At 43.2% G+C, this 27,879-nt stretch overlaps 1 protein-coding gene across 1 annotated transcript in view; it reads right to left on the bottom strand.

Annotated features, from left to right (window-relative positions):
- Nucleotides 1–6,799: 6,799 nt before the first annotated feature.
- LOC144115253 (glutamine--fructose-6-phosphate aminotransferase [isomerizing] 2-like) overlaps nt 6,800–27,879 on the bottom strand; it is a 28,319-nt gene continuing 7,239 nt past the window's right edge. The window contains exons 3-9 of the mRNA XM_077649554.1: nt 27,048–27,140; nt 26,569–26,762; nt 25,983–26,103; nt 18,037–18,156; nt 13,205–13,230; nt 8,381–8,533; nt 6,800–6,808 (exon numbers count right to left, since the gene is read on the bottom strand). Coding sequence (XP_077505680.1) covers nt 6,800–6,808; nt 8,381–8,533; nt 13,205–13,230; nt 18,037–18,156; nt 25,983–26,103; nt 26,569–26,762; nt 27,048–27,140 — 716 coding nt within the window. The remainder of the gene's footprint in view (nt 6,809–8,380; nt 8,534–13,204; nt 13,231–18,036; nt 18,157–25,982; nt 26,104–26,568; nt 26,763–27,047; nt 27,141–27,879) is intronic.

Here is a 27,879-nt window from a genome sequence, read left to right as displayed (position 1 = left end):
ACTAGATATACCCTGAAATAAAAACCTGAAACTTGTGCATCAGGGTGAGAACTCTGCACAGCCCATGCCATTTTCAGGCAATCTGCACAGGTTACATGGAAATAGTGTTATTCTGAGACATGTGTGCCCCAAGAACTTCTGAGATTGGACGCACATGCAAGGAGATGAAGGGCAGTAACTATTTCTTATATTTGCTCTTTTTCTGTCTGTCAATAAAGAGTAACTTCTTGATTCTTCTAAATATGTTCCAATTACATACATTTCAACAAAATATTAACTCCCCAGGGATACTTTTGATATGCATGTCAAGTGGCTGATGACTAGGAACGCAGTTTTTTTACAATGCTAAGAAATATACATGAGGGCATCTCCATGATGTGGTGCAGCTGCCATCGGGTCGCCTAGTTTTACCACTGCTAGAACCACGAGTCTAATAGCGATAGCATTTCCTCACAATTAGTGCTGCATTTTTCAGCAAAGGTGCATTTTGAGGCTCAAAGTCATATTATGAAACTATGAAGATGTTTTCCATTTGTAAATGTGTGCAACCAACAAAAGTATACTAGAATGGCTGCAAATTAAAGACTGCAAGTAGAGTTAACAATCCAAATGATAATATGGCAAGTCCTGATGCAGCCAGAACACGTAAAATGTTACAGATGTGCTAAGATAAGGAACGTTCAGGTGCTGTAAGCCTGGAGGATGGAACATGATTAGTATGTGCCAATGATTAATTAGGACACCCTCAGGGTGATGTCACCACACCCTCACCTTGTAAATATAATGCTGGCTAGCATTTAGGTTGCTCGTGTCCTAGTTTCATCACTGCATGAATATTCTGTTTGTTTCAGTGCAATGCCAGCACAAGCCAGCTGAATATATGTTCCATATATATTGAGCATTAAGAATGAAGACACACTGCCAGTCTCGCAGTGGCATATATTCAAACAAATTAAACAATCAATGCTCATTGAATTTGCATTAGTTGTATGTGGCAAATAAGCTGATTACAGGAGATTTAATGCACAGTAGGTGTCATGCACGGAACAGTACAGGAGGACGATGACAAAAATAAGAAATAAGCTGGATGCTATTGTAAGCATCAGACATCTCACAAAAAATAGAGAGATAGAACAAAGAGGCACATGGTGATGTTAACCATGCAAGACAGATAGTTGACCTCATGTGAATAATAACATTGTAACAACAAAGAAACAAGAGCAAAAAAAAACAGCTCTTGGGCCTGAATGTTTTAAGAGTAGGAGTGAATTAAAATGGCAAGCCAGTACTTATATGGCAGTTTTAATGCCTCATGTGGTGCAAAGTCCACTTGCACATCATATCTACAGTCCCACTGTTAGAACCAACACTTATACAGCATAATATGATAAATTAAATTCTAAATTATTCACTAGGCACAGCCAAACTCCAAGTCATGATCCATGAGTATTAATGTCTTATGCAATATTGCAAAGACGAAACCATACAACCAAAAATTTGGTGTCTGCATTCCTTTAACAGAAATGAAGGCTATGAAAGAAACAGTGGGAATATCTCATCTGTTTACTGGAACTAGTAGCAAAGTATCAAAGTGGATGAAAAAAAAACTCATATTGCAACCCTTAAGCATAGCAATGTGGTAAGACATGAGCTGAAGTGAAGTAACAGTCAGCACGCCTTGCAGGCAGTCTACTCTATGTGGTACCTTGAGGTACTTGAAGGCCAGCTTCTTAGTCTCCTCGTCGCCCTTCTCGCAGATAATGATGGGACGTCGATCGCGTGCAATGACCTGCAGCAAGAGCACAAGGGACAGTGCAAATGAAATGGTGAGACCAGGTATAAGACGTGTTTGACCAACTTGCTTCATTAAACTTGTGAGAAGCACTTATTCTAGCACTTTTGCATGGCACTGCAGCCAGCAATGTTCACTGTTACTCCCAGCTGTCTTTTTCAGTGCTGAGAGCAATCGCACCCACATCACACATGATCGATCGCTTTCAGTTGCACCATTTCAACACAATGCACAAATCAAACACCTTCAATTTTGCTGGCTACACGAGTTAATATTTGAAATTCACAGGCTATTTCATTACTAGCACAGGTCTGGCCAAAATAGTATGAAGCAATGCTTGGTGTTTGAACTTTTCTTATGTATTCCACAGAAATAGTATCAAGGTTTGTTGGGGTTATATGTCAGCACACCAGTGACCTTTGCTAGCATTTTTATTAAGTACCTCCCAATTTTTCATAGTTAGCAGTAAAAGCAGTTTGATCAACAAAGCATGCTTTGTATTATTATATATGACTGCAACTGCACATGGCAACGTACAATTATGGTTTATGGGGGTTTAACATCCCAAAGCGACTCAGGCTATGAGGGACGCCGTAGTGAAGGGCTCCGGAAATTTCGACCACCTGGGATTCTTTCATGTGCACTGACATCGCACAGCACACGGGCCTCTAGAATTTCGCCTCCATCGAAATTCGACCGCCGCGGCCAGGATCGAACCCGCGTCTTTCGGGCTGGCAGCCGAGCGCCATAACAACTCAGCCACCGCGGCGGCGCAACATATAATTAACCACAATGCTGAGAGCACCTATATTTAACCTTTACTGTGGATGTGTGTAGTGATACCTAAATCCCTTAAAAAACACCTGTTTGTAAATAACCAGAAAAAATTTGGAATTGGTAGCTTGTGCTAAATATAATGTAATCCCAAAAATATTTCTCGGGTGTCAATGACAATGAAATTGAAGGTGTAGAAGGTAATATTTATTCTGGTTTTGTGACTTCCCTTAGCATGAGTCCCCCGCCCCTTATTTTTCCCGACGTTCTACTACCTTAATCAAGAGAGCAGAGATGAACCAGTGTATGTGCGTAGTACATGTCTGTTACACAGTATGCGTATATGATATGGTTCCTCGTGGACCCGTTGGAAACATGTGGCCACTATCAGCCTATTCCATGTTTCTGCTAACACTTCCTGCTCACGTTCCAGCTATATAGTTTCACGAGCAACACCCCATATACCAGCATTGCATCGCATCACAGAACACCCACCAAAAACCACTGGAAAACTGACAAAAACGGTGACAATAAAAATGTAGAAAAGGTGGTGCAAAGCTACATTTAACCAACCTCCAGCAAATGCCAGTGCATTTCTAACAGAGCTGTACTGTTCAGCAGAGTTAATATGATTTCTGTTGCACATAGTGGATTCAAGTTATAAATTTGTTGAACTGTTAGAAGTTAATGTGTTATTAAGAGAAATTGTAGGAGGATTTACATGTAATATTAGGAAGATTTTCTACAAGACATCTGTGCAGTGATGCGCAGACATGTATGGTTGATGTACCAACATAGCTTCACAGGAGGCCGGCCCCACCCTGATTACGGTTGGAGGTTGACCACAGTTCAGATTATAAAATCCCAAAAAAGCTTATACTATCAAGGAAGGAGAGCTGGAATAACTTTCAGTCATGAGTGCTATATGCGATGTAGGAAAGTAGGCTGGCTTGATGTTCATGGGTAAATATTTTACCTGCTTATTGCTTACCACGCACAAAGGGTAGTTCATGCACATAACGCTCATGCAGTGCAGAGTCTACGATTGCACATGACGCTTTCAAAATATATAGGACATTTCATGCCTAAAAAAAAAGGATCACTTTTCAAAAACAAGATATAAAGATATGGACATTTCGAAATTCTACGGTGCACCTAAAAAGTGCTGTCTGGTGCTGTCACTTTTGTCTTGCACATGGTGGAATGATTTACTAAACGACACTGTAGCTGATTTTTTGTAGCACAGACAGTTCTGGATGATAAGAAAAACAATAATCCATAAATGTGTTTGATAAAAGAATAATGCTGCAGGTCTTTAGCCATTCATGGGGCTATAAACATACACAAGAATTTTCAGATTTTTCTTGGTGGCGAACATAATGGGTGTCCGAAATGATTGAACTATGGTTTTATAAGTATCAGCCAATGTGCTTTCGTAAGCCTAAGACCATAGCTCCTTAAATCGTAAGTGTGGGGCTTAACATCCTGAGGCAGGACAGGGGATATGAGGGACATTATAGTGGAGGGCACTGAATTGATTTAGACCACCTGAGGTTTTTAAATATGCGCTGATATCGTATAGCACATGGGAAACTTTTGCATTACGCCTCCACCGAAATACAGCTGCCGCAACCGGGATCAAATCTGGGTCCTCCAGCTCAGTAGCCAGGCACCCTAAGCACCAAGTCATCATGGCAGGTCTCATACTGCCTTCTGGTGTCTACCCTGTGTCACAGTGTTATTAGCCAAACAAGTACCTGTAGTAGTAAACTCTCTTTATAAAATAGTCCCTTCTTTAGTGAAACCAACATATAGTAGATAAATTGTGCTCAGAGTTGTACAGCTGCCACTTCATCAGAGATTTCAACCGCTTGAAAGCTCAGACTTGTAGTGGCAACAACTATTGTCAGCTAACAATACCAACTATTTCAAATAATCTAAAGCAAAGTTTTCAATAAAGTGGCACATTTTATGGTAATAAAACTGAAGCAGCATTGTTAGCAGTTGCCTTGCATACCTAGGAGTGCCTCATTCATCCAGAGCCCAAATAAAGAAGATCAACTAAGCAGAAGGTGTACAAAGAGTTTCAAATGGAAAGCTCTACAGAATGAAAAACCTTGGTGATATTTTTGTGATGGCAGCATTATTCTGAACTTTTTTTTGTGTTTTGAACAAAGTGCACAAAGGTGAAATCTTCACAGCGTAAGTGCAGTCGCCACCAAAAGTAAGCATCATGCGTGTGCCGAGGAAATTAAATTGCATTGTCTCCCGACTAAGTCTCCTGAAAATGACGAGTAGATGAAGCATGCACACCTCCTCATAGGTTTTAGGTGATAGGATAGAGTGACTGTACTGATACAAAATTTTTTTTCTCCAGTCCTGCATCCAGTAAGCTTTTGTTGCCAACTGCACCTGTTATGAAACACCTGAGCTCCTGGCAGAGCTTGGTAATAAGCCACTATCACAGTGTTCTTAATTTGACAGATATACCGTAAAAACCCGCATATAATACAAGATTTTTTCCCATAATTAGCATCCTAAATTTCCACCTCGTACTATTTGCAGATCCGAACAAAAATTTTCGAAGTTGCTCGAAGTTTGGGTTTCGTTATTGCGGCGTGGCTATGGCTTGGCTTCGCTACTCTCGACAAACAACGTCACGATGTCGTTTCTTTGTTGGTGATCCGTTGGGTGTGCCGGGGGGTCGTGGTGTGCCGTGTGCCTGTTGACAACGCACGTGCTCGCATGTAAGCCACGCTTCGTGGAGTGGATGTCTTTTTGGGAGCAAGATGTCAGAGTCTTGAAAACAGTATATCGGCTGCTTTCAAGCAGAAAGTGATTTCAGCTGCGGAGAACATCGGCAACAGTGCGGCCAGGAGGCAGTCTGGTGTCGTCGAGGGAAGCATTCGTGGATGGCAACAACAGGAAGAAGCCCTTTTGCGTGCAGCAGAACGCGACGATCTTTTGCGGCCCGAAGAATTGCGCATTCCCAAAAATTCAATTTGGCCTGACGGAGTTGGTAAGGCAACAGCGAGCCGCAAATCTAGCTGTGAGCGTGGAGCTTATGCAGGCAAAAGCTAGAGAGCTTGCAAAAGAAAAAGGGATACTGCGCTTTCCTTCAAAGCGAGCAAGCACTGGTTCCATCGCTACATGTGCCGTGCAGGCTTTTCACTATGTGAGCGGACCTCGATTTCACAGAAGCTGCCCGAAGTGTTCGAAGAGCTGCTTGTGAATTTCCAGCGCCATATTATTTTTTTGCGCAAGTCAAAGAACTTTCTGTTGGACCAAATAGGCAATGCTGATCAGACGCTGGTTTACCTGGACATGCCATCGCCCCTCTTTGTGCACGAGAAGGGGTCTAAACAAGTTAGCGTGCGGTCCACTGACAACGAGAAGACGTGAGTTACAGTCATCGTGCGCGGCAGATGGCCGCAAGTTCCCCGTTACGCAATCTTCAAGAAGAAAACATTGCCGAAAGGTGAAGAGCTGCAGAAAAATGTCATCCTGAGATGTCAAGAGAAAGGGTGGATGAATGAGGATCTAGTCTTGGACTGGGTAAAGTCCGTGTGGTGTAGGCGATGTGGTGCACTGTTGTCTCTGGCGTCCATCCTTGTGCTAAATGCGTTTCGTTGCCATTTGGCCGACTCGGTGAAGAGGCTGCTACGCGACTGCGGCACTGAACTCGTGATTCCGGGTGGGATGATGTCACAACTACAGCCCCTTGATGTTTGTGTAAACAAGCGCTTCAAGGACACAGTCAAGCATTGCTACGCAGAGTGGATACGCTCAGGTGAGCCTGCAGTGACGCCAACCGGGAGGCTGAAGCGGGCTTCGCCAGCCACGCTGTGCAAATGGATCACGGACGCGTGGGTGGCCATCCCAGAAGATCTTGTGCGTAGTTCTTTTAAGAAGTGCGGCATCTCGAACGCCCTCGATGGCACGGAAGATGAGTACATTTGGGATGATTTGGCGGACAAAGAAATATTTGAAGAAAGCACTGCTGAAGATGAAAGTGATTAAAGTGAAGTGTGGGATGTGATTTGAATAAATGTCTTCTCTGAGCTTTCGTCACTCGTATTATACGTGGGCAAAATTTTTTTCCATTTCGAGTCTCTAAAACTTCACACCTCATATTATATTCGTGTTCATTTTATACGCAGGTTTTTATGGTAGCTCTCATTAGCGCATGCAAGCTGTCACACCACTGGTAACCTCCAATATTATGTGCATACTTCATTTGAGCTGTGGAAAAATAAAAATGTTCACAACAGAGCCATCTTTTCAGTAAACAGGCTATTTTGTTTCTCTTTGATGCTCTATACAGCTTTATAATTTAAGCTTTTTGCATATTTACAGCTGCTGAGAGGTTTAATAATTCTTGACTTAACAATCAGCCCATTAGAAAATTAAATGGCTTTCTGGTTTTAGGGGGCTTAATGTCTCAAACCAATTCAGGCTATGAGGCACCACATGGGGTTCTTTAATGTGCACTGACATTGCACAGATAGCCTCTACTGAAATGTAATTGCCACAGCCAGGATCAAACTCATCTTTTGGTACAGTAGCTGAGCATCATAACCACAGAGCCACCAAAGTAGCGGAAAATATACTGCTGTATGCACTGGGTGGTAAACTATAGGAAACCAGTCAGTTTCATTTGCAAGTGTATTTTTACTATTCAGTGAAACATTCTTCAGTACAAAGAGTAAGGTAAACAGTTTGAAATGATATGTGCAGCTTAACTTTCAGTGCAGTGCACCTCAAATTAAGCTAACTAGCAGTAATGAAAAAATTCTACAATACTGAAAATGTGTGACACCCGTTACCAAACTGAAAACTTGTTGAAAACTTCTCATGAACCAAGGGCAGCGAGCTTGTCAAAACAGCAAATGAGGCACCATTTCAAAAATGCCAGCAGACATTACAGACTGCCTAATGAAGCAGTACAACAACATTACGACAAGAAGGGCTGCCAAGTAGCATCATTCTTGAGATGCACACAAGTATTTCTTCACATTACTTACATATACATAGGTCCTTATATTTCTGTGCAAAGCCAAAATTTCGCTGCTTTCATCCCTTTGAGGAAGTTTTGTACCTATTGGGTCAAACCAGATTCCTCTTGAAACTCTATTGAAAGTATTTTGCCACTGCAAGCATCCATAGCAAGGCAACGTATGAAAACAAGCAACGGAACTAAACTATTTTCATCAAGACCTCTACAATTATTCAGTGAGACAGTAAAACCCCAATACAATGAAATTCATGGGACATACAGAAAGTTTTGAGAAAGTGATAACTTAAATGTATTGGTCCAAAACCGTGATTGATTGGACTAGATGACTCATTCTGCAGAGGTTTGGGAGCCTTCACAGTTTCAACATCAGTGCAGTGTTGAAATTTTTTCACTGAATTAGCAGCTGCACTGGGACCTTATTTTTGTGTTTTCCAGTAGTATTTCTACCACCTGAAGCTTCAAAGACGTTGCCAACTAATTTTTAAACAACGGGGAGTGTTCAAGCAACTAACTTAAAACTGGCAGTAAAAAAAAACAATTTCAGCCTCTCTTCCTTCCCCATGGCTACAAAACAAAATAAATTTCAATTACTAAACACTAAAAACCAACCACAAGTCGTTCTGAAAGTTTTACTTTCGGGATCTCTGCACGTGGTACAACAATCCACACACTATTGTTAAGTATCACTTTTGATGCAAGTCTCGAATAAAGGAATTACTAATACTAATAAAACCACATAAAAAAAAATGGAAGAGTTTTACTTTTGAAACCATGACAAAGTTGTCAATTTAGCTCACCTGCTGTAGAGCATTCATGCATTTGGGGAAAACTGGGTCCCGTGTGAGCACCATCATGACCGGCATAGCCTTGTCCACAAGGGTCAATGGGCCATGTTTCAGCTCTCCGGCAGGGATGCCCTCAGAGTGCATGTACATCAGCTCCTTAATTTTCTGAAATCGTAAGCAGAGACATATGTACTATCGCGCACAATATGAGCTGCAACGTGCGAGCTGTGGCAGGAACTCAGTTCACGAAGCATTGCAAGCCCAGTGGTGCTGAAAATTTATACATTTAGCGGTGGATGCAAAGCACAAGGTACACTGAATGGTTGTGCAAGCTTGATGCTATGTAAAGGAGCACTGATTTACTATAAAGAGAAAACCTCAGTTGGCTGACTTTGGTGCTGCAAGTCATATTGAGCACGATAGCGCATACCATAGACAGGAGTTTGTGCACATGATAGATCAAGCAAACTTTGATTTAGTCAGGGGCAGAAAAGGCTCTCACTCACTGACGGTATGAAAAAGGCTGTACAGCTGCACACAGTGCAGAGACTTAACTCAAAGATACAATGGCCAGAACACGTAACCAGTTCTGATCACTACTGGGCCATTAATGTTGTTTTGTCATTCTGCATAAGCAGTAAAAGCTGCGAACGTTAGTCATTTTTACTACCACCTCTGACATGCTTCAAGTGAAAAATGCAAAGCGTATCCAACTTGCAAGAACCTTCTGCTCCCAATTATGTTGCGATACTTCTGGCCCGAAATCAAACAAACACTTATTAAATCCCATTCACTTCCTTCTCCAGCTTTTCTTGCCAAAGTTTCACAATTATCCCGGATAAGTCCCACAGGTATGTTGGGAGACAAACTGTCTCTTGGAATGACTCAAGTTTTAACACCGATAATGGGCAATAGGCATTCCATGCAAAGCGGTATATTTCCCTTTCTTCTGCATGCACAGCTTACAGCAAGGAATACTACTATACTAACAAATACTTTCCTTGAAATGTACCGTAAAACTTACGTATAATACAAAGCTTTTATCCATATTTTAGCACGTCAAATTTCCACCTCGCATTATATGCTGTTATGAACGGGATCCACACCGGCGATTAAATCGAAGATTCATCAACCGGCAGCGATTAAAGCAAAGATTCAACGACCGGAATGACCACATGGAAGTGGCAATTTCGACAGATCGTTGAGCCACGAGGACCCCTACAAAAAAAAAAGATGCCTCCCGGGGAAGCGGCCGCTGGGATCTTTCCCACGCACACGAAAAGGGGGAGATGACCTTCCCTTTGTCTGCAGTTCCTCGCAAGACATGACCGACTGTGTACAGTCGAAGGGGCAAGTGGGCCGTGATTGACAGTTTCGGACGAAGTAGCAGCGGACCTCCGAATCCTCCTTGCCCATTCCCACGGGGCTTTGCGGGCTATGTGCGGCGACTCTTCCAACCTGTGTCTCGTGTGGTGAAAGAGGCAGAGCCTCAGTGTATTTAATGAGCATCCTGAGTACAAACGATAGCTATGGGCCTTAGTGAAAAGGCTCATCCAGTGGCTCTGGGCCTTAGCGAGAAGGCTCATTCTGTCTCTCGACGCTATGAACTCTTAGTTCTTGACTGTTCGTTCTTTCTTTCGTAAAGTACGTAAATAAGTTTTCCTAAATGCCAGTAAATCTGTCTTCATTGTCCCAAATGTCAAGCTTCCATCCTTCCTAGTCCCTTCTCTGGCCAAACAACGCTACCCTGCATCAAAGCAACCGGCCATACTACCCAGCCCATGACAACTGCTGGCAGCGATGGGATCCGATCCCTGGAAGCCCCAACAATGCGGATCCAAACAATTTTCGGCCAAAATTCGCAGTTCTGGTTTCGTTATTATCGAGCGCCGTTATCACCACCCTATGCCACCATGCTTCGAGCGACAGGAGGCGCTCACTAGCGGTGGCACAGGTCGCTGGTTTTGATTTCAACACCCAGGACGATCGCACCTCCAATGGTATCAAGAACACAAAAGCAGTCCTTTGGTGCTCTTAAAAGGAAGTAATTGTAGCTGCCGAAAGCATTCGTACTGCATCAAGCACTGCTACATGGTGTGGATGAGGTAGGGAGAGCCTGCAGTTACTGCCGTAGGACACTGGCCTCTCCAGCTGTGCTTCGCAGTTTGATGGGGACACTTGGGCCAGCAGTCCTGAGAAGTTCACCGGTTGTATTTTCGAGAAATGCGGGATATCAAACGTGCTCGACGGTACGGAAGAAGTGTTTCTGTGAAAAGATATCTCTGACAAGGACCTTTTGGAAAACAGTACACATGATGACGATGATCACTAAAGCACTAACTATGGACACTTCCGAAGCGTGCGCACCTCAGTGTCCGCACGCTCACGCATATGCCAGACCCGGTCTGTGCATGCTCACGGCACAGGACATGAGTAGGTGCGAGCGCAGCGCCCAGATCTGTACCTGCCAGATATTTGGCACGCGCACTACATGTGTTGTATTTGGCGTCTGGCATACACAAATAATTGGGGGATGTTCAGGTTTTGAGACTTCCAGAATGTCTGAGCCGACTACCTTACTCGCATTATATGCGGATGGAAACTTTTTTTTTTCCATTTTTGCTATCTACAAACTACACCCCGTATTATATGCAGGTTTTTATGGTACTAGCAATCTTATACTTACATCCATAAATCCCTAACCTTGGGAGATGCAGTACACTTAAGAACACAGCACGGATTCTATTCAAGGGTCCCAGTGTTTCATCATGGAAACATCCCTATGCTAAATCTAACACACTCTAGAATGCTTGGTCAATTAAATTCAACATTTTTCAAGATTAATGTATGCCCTGAGCATCTCCCAGTTCTTGTCCTTAAAGGTGATGGTGTACACCCAGGAAGCATGTGCTATGCTCACTGAAGCCACGAAATTCAGTGCCTGAATTTCTGAGATGGTGGCACTAGCTCAGATTGAGCTTTTTGACAAGTGTTTCTGTACGTATCACACTACAGACTCTTCATGACACATGAAGGATGAGAACTTAAGGGTGACAAATAAATGCACATGCATGAGAACCTGAATTCTTTAAACTGAGGTTTTCTCAACAAATGGCAGAGAGTTTTCATGCAATTCCATGTTCTGAAAACTGTCATGCATACCCATTTATTCTTTAGCACCATAGTGGCTGTAATTTCAAAGAGGTTTTCTTTTTTCATGTGCACATGTGAGTGATTGATAAGCCTTATACTAGTCAGATAAGCATGAAATGAAATGCAACTGGAACAACTGAACTTAGGCAATAAACACCGCTAAGAAATCCACTAAAAACAATGTAACAATATTTTATGTTAGGATGTACTACAGTAGGATGCAACTTAAAAAACAGTAGTATGTACAACAATGGGCCATGGCCCAGGGTGTCCTAGCTGCATGAGTCTGCTGACAAATTGGAACAACAAATGAAATTAGCTTTTTAACGCGACTACAATCAAATAAGCCATATGCATCAAAATTCTTATGCTCGCAATGCCTTGTCATTAGCTTCTTGTTTAGATAACAAACAAGAAAATTTTAGCAACTGACTACTTTTTCGTTGCGGAGCAATTCTTTGCTAGGGTCCTAAATGTGGGTGCAGATTCACTGTAAACTTAAGTTATTTTATTCGACTGCAGCACAGTTAATTTTCTGTTTGAAGGTTCAGTGACCATTATTTGCCGTGAAAAAAAAAGCATGCCTATATTTTGTCTCCTCCAATAAATACCTCTTTGTTTTTGATTTCACATCCGGACTGTCGTGTTTGCATTTCATTTGGCATTAAGTGCACCTCCTCAAACTACGCAGGCAACTTTGGAAAAGTTTCAGCAGTTCTGCTCAGGCTCCTGCGACTAGTGGCCAATGGTGCTTTGAGGCAGTAGAAAGAGAGGTATGCTTTTCACCACCCTGTGCCAAGAACGCCTGCAGGTCCTAAAGCGTGGCCTGAAAGCACCTGTGGACATTCGTGATGTGGCCTGCATGCTTGCAATTAAGTGTACACCTAACACTTTTAAGCCATGCCAAAGTACAATGTTCAAAATTTTAAACTCAAACTTCGCAGACTTGCTCAAAATCAATAAAAACAATGTACAGTTGTTATCATCATCATCAGCCTATGTCCAGACCAGGACAAAGGCCTGTTCCCATTGACCTCCAACCAACTCTGTGCTGTGGAAGCTGCAGTCACCTCATTATTATTCGCAATGTCCGTAGACTGTATCACCACCTGGCGGTGAGAGCGAGAAGTGCCAGGAAGAGGGTACTTCGAGCGACTGGACGGCAGCATAAGCACGTTTCTTGCTTGGTCAGCGGCGCGTACACTCATCCTTCTTTCTTCTCAAAGACATGGAGACGAATGCAATGGTGCCTCAGTATGCTGACCGAGCCGGCTACAGCCGAAAATTCTCCCATTATTATTAGAGTTCCATTATTGTTACAGTGCGTGATGAAGCTGCAGTTAGGTGTACATATGCATGTCGCAACCTGTGAAAGTCTGCAGTGCACATTTCACTCCTATGGATTCGTTCTCTAGTACTACGACTAACAAAAATGAGTGTGCTTAGCCAGCTCATAAAAAATGTGAGTCGTTTTGCTATGAGATGTTTGCACTGCTGGAAACTGTCTGCCTTGCAAAAGCAACTGACATTATAGAATTACAAAAGCCAGGTGAATCATAAAAGACTGACGATTCTTTGCAACACCACTACTTTGAAGCCTGGCAGTTTTAAAGGTAATGAGTGCCACATTGGCTGTATTATAAGAGTCATAATTGATACCAGCTTGTGCGGTGTGATATTTACCTTGCCCTCTGTGATGCTTGCATGAGCTGGGGTGAGGAATTACAAGAGGAACCCCATTTAGCTGCTAAATGCTGCCAGCATCACACTGGTGAAAATCCGCTTTCTAACTCAGCCAATCATCGTGCGATCAAACTCGCCCTCTCTATTTCGATTTATTCACTGGACGCTGTTGCGTTGGGTGAGAGAATAAACCAGAATGCAACCCGCACGAAATATGTATGCTCTCGTAAAAGTTTTCAAAACACAGAAGTGAAGAAGTTTTTTTTTTCTGCTGCCTGAAGGCACAGACTGTACCGAGAAAGGCACTGTGCAGGTCAAGCTGGGAACAGCAGAAACCACCATCCACTTAAGAGCTACATGTTTAGACTGCCAAGAGATAAGCTTTTTCGCTGTTTCCATGTTCAAAAAACATCTGCACGCACCTGTGAATTAAGTGCATTTTCCTATCTATACTTAATTCTATTGTCAAGCACCACACTCCGCACCGACGGACGCCGAGGAAGTTCTTTGGACATGCTCCGCATGCCACAAGCTTGGCACGCGTGCTCAATTTTGCGACTGCTGTGTTGTACATGGACCAAATCGGGCTATGTGCATTACAGCAAATAAAGGAAAACACAAATACCTTAACATATAAAGTATGTGCAGCTCCGATGCCTACACGCAACCAATCTAGCATTATGAAAGCTTTCACACCGAAGCAAATGATCTGAAGTATGCTTGATGGGCACTTATCCACCTGCAATAAAACATTGAATCCCAGCCTGGCCTGATCCAATGAGCCTTAGCATATCTGCCAAGTGGAGTAGGTTAGTGAATGACAGTGCCATATTGTTGCTTACTAAGCTCAGCGCACATAAAACGCCAAGACTGTGGTATGGTGCACACAGACCAAATAGCGTTACTCTCTTCCTAGCAGCCATTTTGGATTTTTGTCGCACCACCTATAGGCAGTGTGTTGCATATTATAACCAGCAGGGGGCCACGGTCGTCTGTACTTCAGTGCCACCACAATGGTACAAATAGCCTGCCCTGGTAGGGGGACGTGCTCTTCATGTTCTGTGTGTGTACCGACAAGCCGTCGGCAATAAACCGGTTCTCACCGGCCGTCTCGACTCTAACAATGGCGATGAGGAAACCACGAACCTGCCAGCCCTGACTCGAGCATCAAAGCGCAGCAGCCATCATGAACGCCGCCCAAGAATCAGCACCGTCCACTGGTCACCAGCCGTTCATCGGGTGCCTGTCAGAATTCTGTACCACGACAGGTAACATGGCTATCTACCTTGAGCGGTTCGAGGCTTTCGCGAGAGTGAATAAGCTGGACGAGCAAAGCAAAACGATGTGCTTATCGCTATACTGGGGGACGGCGCATATACCGCTTTGTGGAACTTGATAAATCTTTTCGGAAACCTGCGTAAACATCAAGAGATGAAACAGGCACTTTTGAACCATTACGCGCCAAAGTGGTCGGTAGTCACAGAGCGTTATATCTTTCATAAGTGCACACAGAGACCCCGGGAGACAGCTGACGACTTCATCGTGGAATTGAAGCGATTGGCGACGAACTGCTCGTTTGGAATGTTTTTGTCTGAGGAACTCAGAGGCCAGCTTTTCGTGGGCGTGCACAGTGAGGCTATTCGGTGCAACCTGCTGGCCACTGAAGACGACAAGGGCCTAACGTGGGATAAAGCGTGCGTCGTCACCAAGTCTAAGGAAGCCGCTGAGAGCCATGCAAGAGCTGCTACCAGGACCCAGTGTGACACGAGAGCCGGAGGAGGATGTCAGGTGGCAAAGTGGTGACTGTGCAGGGACTAGACGGTCAACCAGCCACAATCGGCGACGGGGGACGGCGGGCGCAAGGAAAGTGTCCGCTGACAAGAACAGGATACCGTCGTGGTTTCGTTGTGGGGGTCACCATCACCAGCATAACTGTTGGTACATCAAGGCAAGGTGCTACAGTTGTTATCAGACAGGACATTTAGCTAGCATGTGTGCCACAAGGCAAAGCAATTTCGCCGGGGAAGAAGTGTCTAGTTAAGAATTGTATGTGCTAGGAGAAAGAATTTATCCGTACAAAATTGGCATGAACGTAAACGGGTGAACCATTGCTATGGAAATAGACACAGGCTCAGCGGTATCTATTATTCCTGAAGATGAATTTGTGAAACATTTTGGACATCTGCCATATCAGCATGTGCCATTTCGCCTATGGACATACAATGGCTCAAGTGTGCCACTAAAGGGCAGTGTCCTTGTAACTGTAACTCATGGAGGCACTTTTACACTGCCGCTAGTGGTAGCTGCAAATGAACAAGGGCGCACTGTACCGGCATTGCTTGGCCGAGACTGGTTGAAGCACATTCGCCTAAACTGGTCGCAGGTCTTCAGAGTGAATGCAACCACTAAACAGGATGGGCTGCTAGATCAGTACAAGGACGTATTAACGGGCCCAATTGGAACTATAAAGAGGCTCGAGGGTTCCATTGTTTTGAAGCAGGGAGCACAACCTGTATTCTGTAAAGCCAGCCCACTGCCGTACGCCCTGAAAGATAAGGTTGAAAAAGAGTTGAAGGAATTGGAAGCGGCAGGAGTGTTGTACCCGGTACAGGAAAGCCAATGGGCAACGCCTGTTATAGCAGTTCTGAAGAGTGACGGAGAAGCCATCAGGCTATGTGGCGACTACCACGTGTCCCTAAACCTCTGTATAACGGTAGCTCATTACCCGCTGCCATTGCCGGAAGACGTGTTTGCGTCATTTGCAGGGGGGACTTGTTTCAGTGTACTTGATTTATAGAAGGCGTACTTGCAACTTGAAATGGATAGCCATTCGCATGAGTTGCTAACGGTACACACACCTCGGCCTTTTTCGCTTCACACATTTACCGTTTGGCATCGCGAGCGCTCCTGGCATTTTCCAATCGGTAATGGATCGGATATTGGTTGTCTCGGAGGGCACAGTGTGCTATCTCGATGATGTTCTCATCACAGGAAAGACCGAACACGAGTACCTGAGACGTACTGAACAGGTGCTACAGAGACTACGAAAGCATGGCATACATGCCAATGCCGATAAATGTCAATTTCTGAAACACCGAGTCCGCTACCTAGGTCACGAAATTGACGCAGGCAGCATTTGTCCCACGAGAGATAAAGTGGAAGCCATATTGAGGGCTCCAACCCTGACTAGCGTCTCCAAACTGAAGGTTTTCCTAGGACTGGTGAATTTTTACACGAGGTTCCTTTCCCAAACAGCAATGACCTTAGAACCACTCTACAAGCTGCTCAGAAAAGATAGTCCGTGGGAGTGGACAAAAGAGTGTGAGAGCAGCTTTTTTCAGAAATGCAAGTTTTTAAGTGAGGAGTCAGTGGTAGCTTTGTCTGACAGAAACAAACCGCTCCGCCTGATGTGTGACGCATCGGCATATGGCCGCTGAGCGGTGCTCGCATATACTGAGGGTCACGACGAGAGACCTATCGCTTTCGCATCCCGCACGCTTACAGCGGCCGAAAGAAACTATGCCCAAATTGAGCGTGAAGCTCTAGCCATAATCTTTGGCATAAAAAAATTTCACAAGTACTTGCTCGGTAGGCAGTTCAAAATAGTGACTGATCATCTGCCGCTGACGCAGTTGTTGATCAGAGGAGACACGGCAGTCAAGCAGCGATTGCAAAAGTGCAGCGATGGAAAAATTCAGATCCAGTGAATTTCAACACATCTTGGAGCAAAATGGTGTAAAGTCAATTTTCACGCCACCATATCTCTCTCAGTCCAACGGTGCAGTAGAAAGACTTGTGCAGACCACAAAAAGAGGTATCTTGAAATTGCAGCTCAAAGGTGAGAGAGCTGGTCGAAGGCAGTCCTTACAGCACCGCATCAATAATTTTCTGTTTTCATACAGGACGACGCCTCATTCATTCACAGAATCAGCGCCATGCGAACTGTTTCTCGGATGAAAAATCTGGACCAGACTGTCCATGCTGAAACCGTACCTAATGAGGGTGTGGAAAAACAGAACTGAGAAAAATAAGCTCACAGCAGATGCGAGAAGGGGAAACAGCCGCGAGTTTACGCCAGGCAAAGAGGTATATGTCCGCACCGTTCGCAATGAAAGGGTGAACTGGTGGCTTGGAAAAATTGTTCAGGTCTCAAAAGTGACGTTCCTGATACGTGTAGGCGGGGTTCTTCGGTTTTGTCATGCAGATCACACAAGATGTTATGTGGAATCGTTAAGGGGAATTCCCTGGTCCGAGATGCCGCTGTCGGAGAATGCAGAGCCTCAGAGCCTCAAAATTTCACCGAGTAAAGGGACATTAGATATCGGCACGTCAGTGCAGGTGTCAGGGCCCTTGGGAGAGAGGTCAGTAAATGAGCAGACTTTCACGCAACAGCCAGTAGGACCAGTGCCCCCGCGGCGATCCACTAGGACCCGGCGTGCGCCCGCAAGGTATGTGTATGGGTACGAATGATCGCTTGGTAGCGATCCAAAATAAGGGGGGGGGGAAGTGCTGCATATTAAAACTAGCAGGGTGCCACGGTCGTCTGTACTTCAGTGCCACCACAATGGTACAAATAGCCTGCCCTGGTAGGAGGCGTGCTCTTCGTGTTCTGTGTGTGTACCGACAAGCCGTCGGCAATAAACCGGTTCCCACCAGCCGTCTCAACTCTAACACCGTGCACATTGCCAACACATACTTCACAACAAGAATACTTTCAGAAAAAAATTGTAAAATTAAATAAATGGTACGGTTTGTTCAAAATAAGTTCATCAGCCTAATATGAGACTCTCAGAAACATGATTAAGTAAAGAAAAGGGAACTAAACAGAGCACCTTCCAAGCATGTGGCATGGTTGTAGCCTCTGCCCATGACCAGGAGAGACTTCTGCTGGTAAAGATGCTGGGCAAGCTGCTTCACTTCGTCATCTAGCTTGAGCACTTCCTTTATTTGGTCTAGAAGCATTAGCATGAAAGCATTGAAAACAAGTATATATTACCAATATTTATCAAGCAGGACTAATAACAACATAGAGAAAATGAAAGCATCATTGTTGACACTGCTTCACAAAAGCCCGATTTCATACCTTTTTAGTAATGGTATGTACAAAAAAAGGGACAAATATAAGAAGGTACACAACACAGATTGTCTTGTTTTTGTCCTGGCTGCAGCATCGTATTAATCTTTGAATTACAAAACTAGACCACAAATGCACACTGCAAATGGCACATCTTTGTTAGCTTTTGCTTTAGGTTATCTTTTTTCGGTGGTACCTAGCCCTTCAACCAGACGAAGCTGAAAGAGCAAACCTAACTGCTGCACAGTGATAGCCGAAAGTTGTAACCTCAATATGATCCGCCATTAGACAGACCCTAAATTCAACTCCTGTTCATTTATTCGTTCAATGCTATCAAACAGTTGACATCCTTGGAATTATACCTCTATATTTGCTCAGCACAAAATGCCTTTTCTTCACACAAGGAAACCAAATGTATTTCATGCAGAGGTCAAATTTGTGATGTCAAAGTATGACAATTATAACACTTGACACCATGAATGATACAATGAATGGTGCCTCTGCTGGTAGAGATGCGAAAAATGGCCAAAGAATGTCATGAGAAACTTGTGTGGTGGCAGCTAAAAACAAAGACAAGGCAAAAAAAAATATTTGCAGTGCGGTCCTATCAGCAAGTTATGCTTCTAATGTGGCAGTGTTAAGGGCCCTGTCAGTATCCGGAGTTGTTTTGGCACGAAACTCAAGATTGGTCGAAAAGGTCTGATGTCTCCATGTGGAGAAGAGGTGGAATTGCAGAGTGATTAAAACATTACATAAACTATGGTTACAAGGTTGCAACATCACTCAAACGTCCTTACGACATGTAATTATATAAAGATAATAATCGCGCTCAGAGGAAAATTAGAGTAATTAGTGGAGAGTTGAACCCCTGACCCTTGGATTGTGAGTATAACATGCTACCCCTAGGCCAGGTAGGCACACTTGTACAGCTTGGTTAAAGCAGGGTTTTATATGAAGAGAGCATATTGTTGGGCAAGTCAGTCATACCTGTAGAAAAGTTTACAATGGCCAAACAGGCCAACGTATCTATATGAACCACTAAGGGAACATCAGCTTATGATAAAGAACGAAAAAGCTTGGTCTATTTACCCTTGCATGCAGTGCATGCCCTTTGGCTACACGTGACAATCCATGCTGGATTTTGCTAGTAAGGACAAAAATTTTGAGGCAAAGTCATGACCAGATGGCACGTGCACTTGCCAACGCTTTTTTCATACGGGACAAAAGGGATCACTGCGTCAGTGATACCCTGATCATATTGTATCAGAAAGAAAGCATGTTTTTGGCATGTACTTAGTGAATGATTTGGTAAACATGAAGATATAAGTATGTGTTTTCTTCTGAATGAAATCAGCCACGAGTCTGCACCTGTCCTTGAGCTTTTCACTCCATTGCGTTTCACACTCCCTAGCTTAATGAGGTTTTCTATGCATGTTATGTGGTCTTTCACTTATTGTGGTAGCTTACGACTGTTTTTTAATGAGTATGTGTGTGATTAGAGAGGCACTAACTAAGGGAGAAGTGACTACAAGCGAGTAGCAAAGTGCATGCTGGTGAGGTGTATGTGGACTTTATGCTTGTGTCACGTACGTGACATTGGTATGTTATGTGATCTAGTAATATTAGTAGGGCAAGTGATTGGGTAACATATGGTAATGAGATCAAGTGCAGATGCTGATGAGACCCATTAACGTTATTGCATCATACCCTTAAAGGTGGAGCTTCAGTGTCCCCCGCCAAAATTTTTTTATTTGTTATAAATCTTGACACTGTCTAATAATACGGTCCTTAACAGCAAATGTGTATTATGCTTTCCTTGCCACCTGTACCATACTGAATGCAAGCTGCTTTCACAAGGTCACACTGCCAGAGCAGCAGAATGTAAAAACTCAAATGAGTTTAAACAGTGAGCCCTCAAAGAGCTGTCAGGAAAAGCGTGAGAGCATAAGCTTTTTGTGCAGAAGAGCCTCAGGGGACAATAGGATACAGAGCTGGTTTTATGGGGTTAAACGTCACAAAGCAACTCAGGCTATCAGGGACACCGCAGTGGAGGGCTCCAAATAATTTTGACCACCTGGAGTTCTTTAATGTGCACTGAAATCGCACAGTACACAGGCTTCTAGCATTTCGCCTTCATTGAAATGCAACCACCATGGCAGGGATTGAACTCGTGTCTTTCGAGTCAGCAGCCAAGCACCATAACCACTCGGCCAAGATGAAGGCAGAATACAATACTGATCTGTAAGGACACGGAAACTTCTAGGCTGCACCTCAATGCTAGTTAGTGCAAATCTGAAGCAAACACAGTTAAACTCCAGTATGTTTTCTAAACAAGGGTTTGCCATTACATCATTGTGAGTTGTCTCGTGAGTAGTCACTAGTGAAGCATGGCGGCAGCAAACGAAAACTGTGCTCAGTAACCTTGTGGGCACGGCTACAAACTGAAGCCCAAGAACATGTGGCACTTGCATCACTTAGAAGCTAAGCCATGTTTTTTCTTCTAGCACATTCATAACCTTTTAATGCCTGTCTGTAGTATACCATGCCCGCCAACCGTGGTGGCAGCACAGGGAGCTTGTTTTGCATTCCATTATTCGAGCATCCGTCTGAAGAAACAACTATAAGGAGCGATGTACCTTGTTCTGCAAAATTCCGAGCGTAGAATATTTTCTGACAAACAACTTGCATGACTCAGAGAACAGAGCCTCATCACGAAATAATTGTTACCCACACATGCGCAATGTGTATGGTGAGTTAGCACAGGAACTTGACAGTGAAGCAATCTTTTTTTGTTTCTCTGAATTCTGCATATTTGATATGCTCGAAAGACAGCTTAAAGGCAGCGAAAGACAGCATTAGGCAGCGTGCCCAAGTGATGCGGGGGATGGGGCATGGCGGGGTGCAGACTCAACCTGTTTTTTTAAATCCTTTTTATGGCACATGTGGGTGTATATGATTAGAGGGGGAGAGGAGGAGTATCATTTTTAACTGTCAATATCTTCGGTATCAATGAAGCTAGCTTAAAAATGTCTAAGAGTGTTGAAAATGGGGTGATGAGTGATGGAATACGTATCACTCACGCGCTTTTCCTAACCGCAGTAAATATCGTTTCATAATCCCTTTCCGACCGACTTCCAAACGGACTTCACATTGAGATTTTCCCCCTTTAGTAAGCAACAAACAACTGGCACTTAACTTTTCACCTGTTTTTAAAGTTCTCATTTAGATAAAAGACAAATGCATTCAATTTCTGAGCAGATGCCTGCTATATGTAATTGGACATACTGCTTTGATGGAGTATACCTTTAAAAGGTAGCCAAGGAGGAGCTGCTCTATCAATTATTAGCATGTATGCTCATCAATAAGACCCTCTTCATGCAAATACTTTTTGGTAGACATGAAACTCACAGGAGACACTAAGGTACTGCATATGTTATAAGAGAGTTAGAGAGGTGCAATGTATGTACCTGGAAGTCTGTGAAGACCTTGAATGATTTCAGTGCGCCGGGGTTGCATGGAAATACGGTCCTCACACATCATCAAGGAAAACATTACAAGAGAGACAAACTGACTTGTATATGCCTGCGAGAAAAAAAAGGGCAATAATAAAAGTTAGAAACAAATGCAGGAAGTTACTTACTGCTGTACAAGCACACATACAAAAAAAATTAATGAAGCAGGCGTGGCTTTTGAGCTGGATTAATGATGAAAAAATAGACTGTACACAAGGAACCTGGCAACAAAGGCGCAATCTCCCACCAAGTAATGTTACACGAGCTTGCGTTGGCCACGTGCGGCGTATTCAGAGAACTAGTTTGCCACTGTGATTTTTATAAATTTGGTTAGTAGTAAAGATGTAGAAAGCGTTTCTGCTGTTGATTTATACGCTAGGCATTGAATGAAATAAATTTTGACACTCTGCACTATCCGGAATGATTTTACTTCGAGACAATAGTGAGGGGAAGTGCTGGCGTTGCTTCGTCGGAGCAGACGTGCGCTCATCGGCATACGTGTCGCGCTGTGCAAAAAGTGGGGACAGCGTCGTGTCCCTGATCTCCCCTGTCTCGCTTAGCACTGTTTTTAGCCGCATGACCACGCACCAGCCAGGCCGACTTGTCCTCTTGTTAAGCTGGTCGATTTGGTGAAAATTTTTTATTTCTAGAATTATTTTCGTTCCTAGCCCTGGAGTCTTGTTTCGTGACGAAAAATTATAGCAAAATATTGAGTACAAATTTATAAATTACGCTTTTTAGATGTGTGGTCGTCAAAAATTGTGAGGTAATTTCTTTGATTGCAGTGCCGCATTTCTTTGATAAAAGCGGAAGCAAAGAGGCCGTAAACGAGAGAATAAACTTTAAGGTTCGTTTTCTGACCTCTAAAATTTTCTGCGACTGGATCACTAACCTTCGTAATTTGCATGAAAATCAAATGATTCAATTTGTCGCAAACTATTCATGAGACATTGAAGAGCATAATATATCTCTTTTTCCTACACGTGCAGTACTGTATTTTTGTAAGAAACGTTTTCATGTAACTATGCATGCATAAGTACTAATCATCTTGAAAAAGATCTAATCGCATCATCATACTGAACAGGGCTTTGTGTACATGCTGGCATAAAAAAATGGACACTATCTACTCAGTTATTTAAGACCTTGGGGTGACTTGACGAGGTTGTTAATTATAATTACCCAGAACTGCACCAGGTATAGCTATGAATAAAAGGAATTACTGAAACTAGCGTAGGAATTTCATATTTGCACCAAGTTTAGTTACATATCGCATGCATAAATAGCGAAAACAGTTTTCATTGCCACGTCCCCTCTCAATCTCGCCACGTGTCTGTTAGTAGCACGCCTGTGGCTGCTTCTTTCCAAACAAGCTTCGCGATCATATACTACCTCATGAAGCATGACACATGCATGATGCAATGAAAAAGCATATGGCGTTTGGCACACTTAAGGTACGCTATTCTAAGCACACCAACGTGACCGCGCAAGATTGACACAACTTACCAGACTTCTTTGTACTCGAATCAAATAATTACGTCGTCATATCTAGAAACAGTTTCAAGTAAATATTAAATGCCATAAAACGCACCATTAAACCATGCTGTGCTATTAACAAAAGAACGCATTCGTTGGGGGCGAGTGAACCTGCCGGCACCCCGTGCACTCAGGCTCAAGGTGATAAGTACGTGTGCAGCTACATATGTTCTTTTTTTCACTGAGCAATTATCAGCCTACTATCCTGATATTCAGGTGAATGAACGCAGTAACTTGCATGCTATTAAGTGCATTGAGTGGCAGTGTCTATCGACTCCCAGACTTCGCGCTTTACTATACGTGGCGCAATGCCTGTTAGCCAGTTTCCGAATGCGGCATTTATGTGCGAAAAACCTATCGAGACTAATTTAAATTTTTTTCTATGCTACTACGCGGATCCAGAAGTGACGCAGCTGGTCAATACATCAATACATGCTGCTTCTGCAGTGCACAGGCTTGAAGCAGCCGCCGGTAGCTGCGGTAGGCACGGGCAAGCGGAACCTGTTTTGCCTACCATGCGAAAGTCGCTGCTAACATCAGCGCCACCGCATCTTCGTGACGTCGCGGGGCGAAGGAGGTCTATGCATCTGACGCTACATTATTATATCTTTTTTTTTAAAGCAATCACTTTTTTATTATCCTTGTGTTATATACATTTTTTCATAGTAATATACCCATTATGATTTGTCACACTGTGAAAGTGCTCCATATACTGTGTGTATATCTTCCATTGCTGTTGTTTGTACGGGAGTTGAGGGTTCTTCAAGCTGCTTGCATGCAGCTTTTACCTCGGCTTCATCCATCTATGAGAATAGGAAATAATGAATGAATGAATATGTCAAGAAGCCACCGGAGAAGATCCGTCTAATGTACAGGACAGCAATATACCAGTTAAGTGTACAACATGCGCGCTGAAATAATGGAATTTACACTTCACAGGAGAATGCTATTTCAGTATATTCAAGTAAGCTCCCACTTTTTCAATTGCCTAAAGATAGTGATGCTGACCAAATATAGAACCCTGCTAAAGGTAGCAGTCAGAAATAACAGGCCTTCCAGCTGCCATCCAAATTTAAGAAGCAGAAAAGCAAATACAAACATACAGGACTTTTAAGAAGCATTAACATGCACAGTGGATAATGAGCTATTTTCTGTGTACTGGTATGACAACCACATGGCCACGACTTCCTTCTATATCTTCATTTATAGAAGGCATTGTCTTCGATGAGCCACTTGTCTTCAAGTAACTAACTTAAATTTCTGCCCTTTGCACGAATGTACACCAAACACAAGGTAGATTCGACTTGCTTCATATCCCAGAACACTGAGACGCAACTTTTCAATTGCAGTACATAGGCCAGGAGAAAGCACGTCATCTTCTCAGATCAGGTTGGCCACTGCGCACAAAAAACTGCGCCCGATGCAACCTGTCTTTATGCATGAAGAAATCTGCTGTTCATTGTTCACCCTTGGATGAATGCAGCACACAACTGCTTTGCTTCACTTAAAACATCAAAGCAGAGAAAGGCCCATTCAATAAAATGCTGTTGCCTGCATGTTATGCCAAGTGACAATCTCCACGCGACAATCTCAGCCACACCCGTAGTGCAGTGCTCTCTGCCCCTCGCCACTTTGCTGCTCCAGTGCAGGCGGGGCAGAGAATGTCACGTTGCATGTACGTTATAGAGGGTCGATATTTTATTGACATCACTTTGTGCCCTCCTGTACGCTTGTGGTTTTCAAATGGCATGAGAAATTACCCAAATTAGTCGAGCCACTCTGGTGAGGGTAATAGAATTTCCAAATTTCAAAAACTGATATGGCTGTAACTAATGACTAGCTACAAATCTAACTGCAATCAGGTGCCTATTGGTAATAGTTAAACAGTGAACTACTTTGAATTTAGTTAATCACTTTACTAGTTAACATGATTCTCCTATTTTTGTACACCCGCCAACACAGGTATTATTATTCCAAAGAAAGCTTCTCTATCTCTAAAACCTTTTTAATTATTCGTGACCGGCTTCACTGGAACACCTGGTATATCTCAACACGTCAAATCTGCCTTCCTTTTTAAATCATCATCATAAATGTATGAGCAACACTTGAAATAAACAGTGCCTAGGATTTACGTTTTTCAGTTTCTCTACTGGTGAATACAAAAAAGCATCAATACAGAAATGTGGGCAAACTGGTCCAAATTTACTAGTACTAATTCAGCAAAACAGACAATGAGAAGAAGAAAGAACAGGTGCTGACAACCAACTAAATTTTACCATAAAAGAAAGTTCAGAAAATAATACATGAGTGATTATAGAACATAGTAAGCATATTACAAAGTTTTTAACAACTAGGAACAATTCGCAAGCAAGAGATTAAGCTGTTCAGCCAGCGTTTTTAGTTGTCAAATGCATGGGGATCTATTTATGTTTTTCCATGCACTGTGTGCTCATTTATAAATTTGTTCGTCTGCAGTAAATACAGCTGCTAACCAGTGCTTGTAACTTGTCCTCTCTCTCGTCTTAGATATTTGTTTAGACCACAACTGTGCAAAAAAAAAAAAAAGGCTCTTGAGTAAGCACTTTTGACTGGTAAAATTTTACCATTGCTACAAAACACAAGAGAGTTAATTTGTAGAGCAGGTATTAACTGTGTGTACCAGACTGGGAAATGAAGAAGCAGACATCATCTCTGAACACAGGAGTGTTGCGGTCTAAGAAGTCGCTGGCTAACTCCACCATAACAGGCAACTCTGTGAGTTCTTCCAAGATTTGACGTGTCTGAAAAAGGTAAACAAGGAAACAATAGAGAGCTCGTACGCCAAAAGGAGAAAAGACACTATGCTTAGCTGAGCCAAGAATCAGAAATGTAAAGCCATCATTTTTAGCACGTTGGAAAAAAAATCAACAGCTCTGTCTTTACCAGGTACGGCTCGTCACCAGGAGTGACCTGCATGAATGACTTGGCTAAAAGATTTAACAGAATGCATGTACTATATTCTGCTCACTAAATAAGCTTCAGGTTAAGCATCATTTGTACAGCAGGACTTGTAGACAAAAGCACTGGTCCTTGAGGTGGATAAAGAACTTGGGAAATGCAAGCAATACTACAGTGGGCTGATGCCAACGTGTTCCTGACTCAGCCCAGATATGCCTTTGAAGAGTTTTTCAATGTGCAGGAAAGGTCTCTGGCTAACATTCAGAGCTAAAGAAAGAAGACGACGGAGGAGGTGCAGCACAACTTACAGCTATGGCACTATGGTAGCTGGTGCCGCAGCCAATGAGCAGCAGTCGTCTGCAACGCTTGACCTCTGCGATGTAGTCTTTGATGCCCCCCAGAACCACAGTCTCTTTCTCAAAACTTAATCGTCCTCTCATGGTGTTGATCACAGACTCCGGCTGCTCAAAGATCTCCTTTTGCATGAAGGAGCTGAAGTTTCCTGAGTAAAAATAGAAAAATTAGGTCACATGTGATGACAAATACAAAAGCACGAGATAAATAAGTGCAGCCGTAGCTGCACAATGCATGCATCTAGCAAATAAGCCTTAAAAGAATCCAAAGTTTTTTGACTGTAGCATGACATGTCTCAAACATTGTGTTTTAATCAGTCTTGCTGCAGCCTGCAAAAACACTCCTACATCTAACAATACACAATATGCAGTGCTCTAGCTAAAGCCTAAGCCTTGAATAGATTCATGGTTGATGTATTATCGTGCAACTATACCTTTTATAATTTGCTGGATTTCCATCTTGAGTGTGATGATCTCACGGTTCACATTCTCACCAAGTGTCCTCTTCAATCTGTGAATCGCCGAATCTGAAATAATGGGAAGTGCTCAAACTGCATGACAGTCAACACAAAAGGCTATAACGACCAATGGCGCAGTCTGAAAATGGATAGATCATTAACAAATGTGAGCCAATAAGCTTTCAAAATTATATGCATCTTCCTGCAGCTTGCATTAACATAGCAAATACAGCTGCCAACTGCCTCAAACTGACAATGAATGCCCAAAGTTTAAAAATAAACAATTTGAGCAATCAAATTCATTAAAAAGAAAGCTTAATTTCAAGTGATAACTGCCACAAGACAGCAAGAAGTGATGGAGTCATATGTGCCCTTTGATGCTCCTGAGAGATCACACCCCTGTGGGCTGCAGTGAGTGTCGTGCACACAGACTATATCATGCATGGTGGCTGTTGTCATGAGCTGAGCATCTCACACCTGTACTACTGATAAGCACTGGTATAAGTCCAACTAGACTTCGTACAAAGTCCAATTGCAAAATCAAACATGCTGCAAATAAAATGGCACCGTACCCACTGTACAGAAAGATGCGCGCGGGGAAATTATTTTTATTTCTTTTTTCTTGCCTATTCTACTTTTGTATAGAAATATGATGACAAAAAGTAAGCAGGATTGATTGATTGATCGACGTATCAATCAATCAATCCCAGTCTTTACTCTCCCAGCCCGTGGCACGCAGGCCTGGGAGACGGAGTTTCGTGTCTGCGGTTCAAGGCTGGCTGGCAGTCCTTGACTGGTAGCGGCCTCT

The sequence above is a fragment of the Amblyomma americanum genome, chromosome 1 (genome assembly GCF_052857255.1).
Source record: "Amblyomma americanum isolate KBUSLIRL-KWMA chromosome 1, ASM5285725v1, whole genome shotgun sequence".
NCBI lineage: Eukaryota > Metazoa > Arthropoda > Arachnida > Ixodida > Ixodidae > Amblyomma > Amblyomma americanum.
The sequence above is the reverse complement of the archived record's forward strand: the minus strand, read 5'-3'. Positions and strand labels throughout refer to the sequence as shown.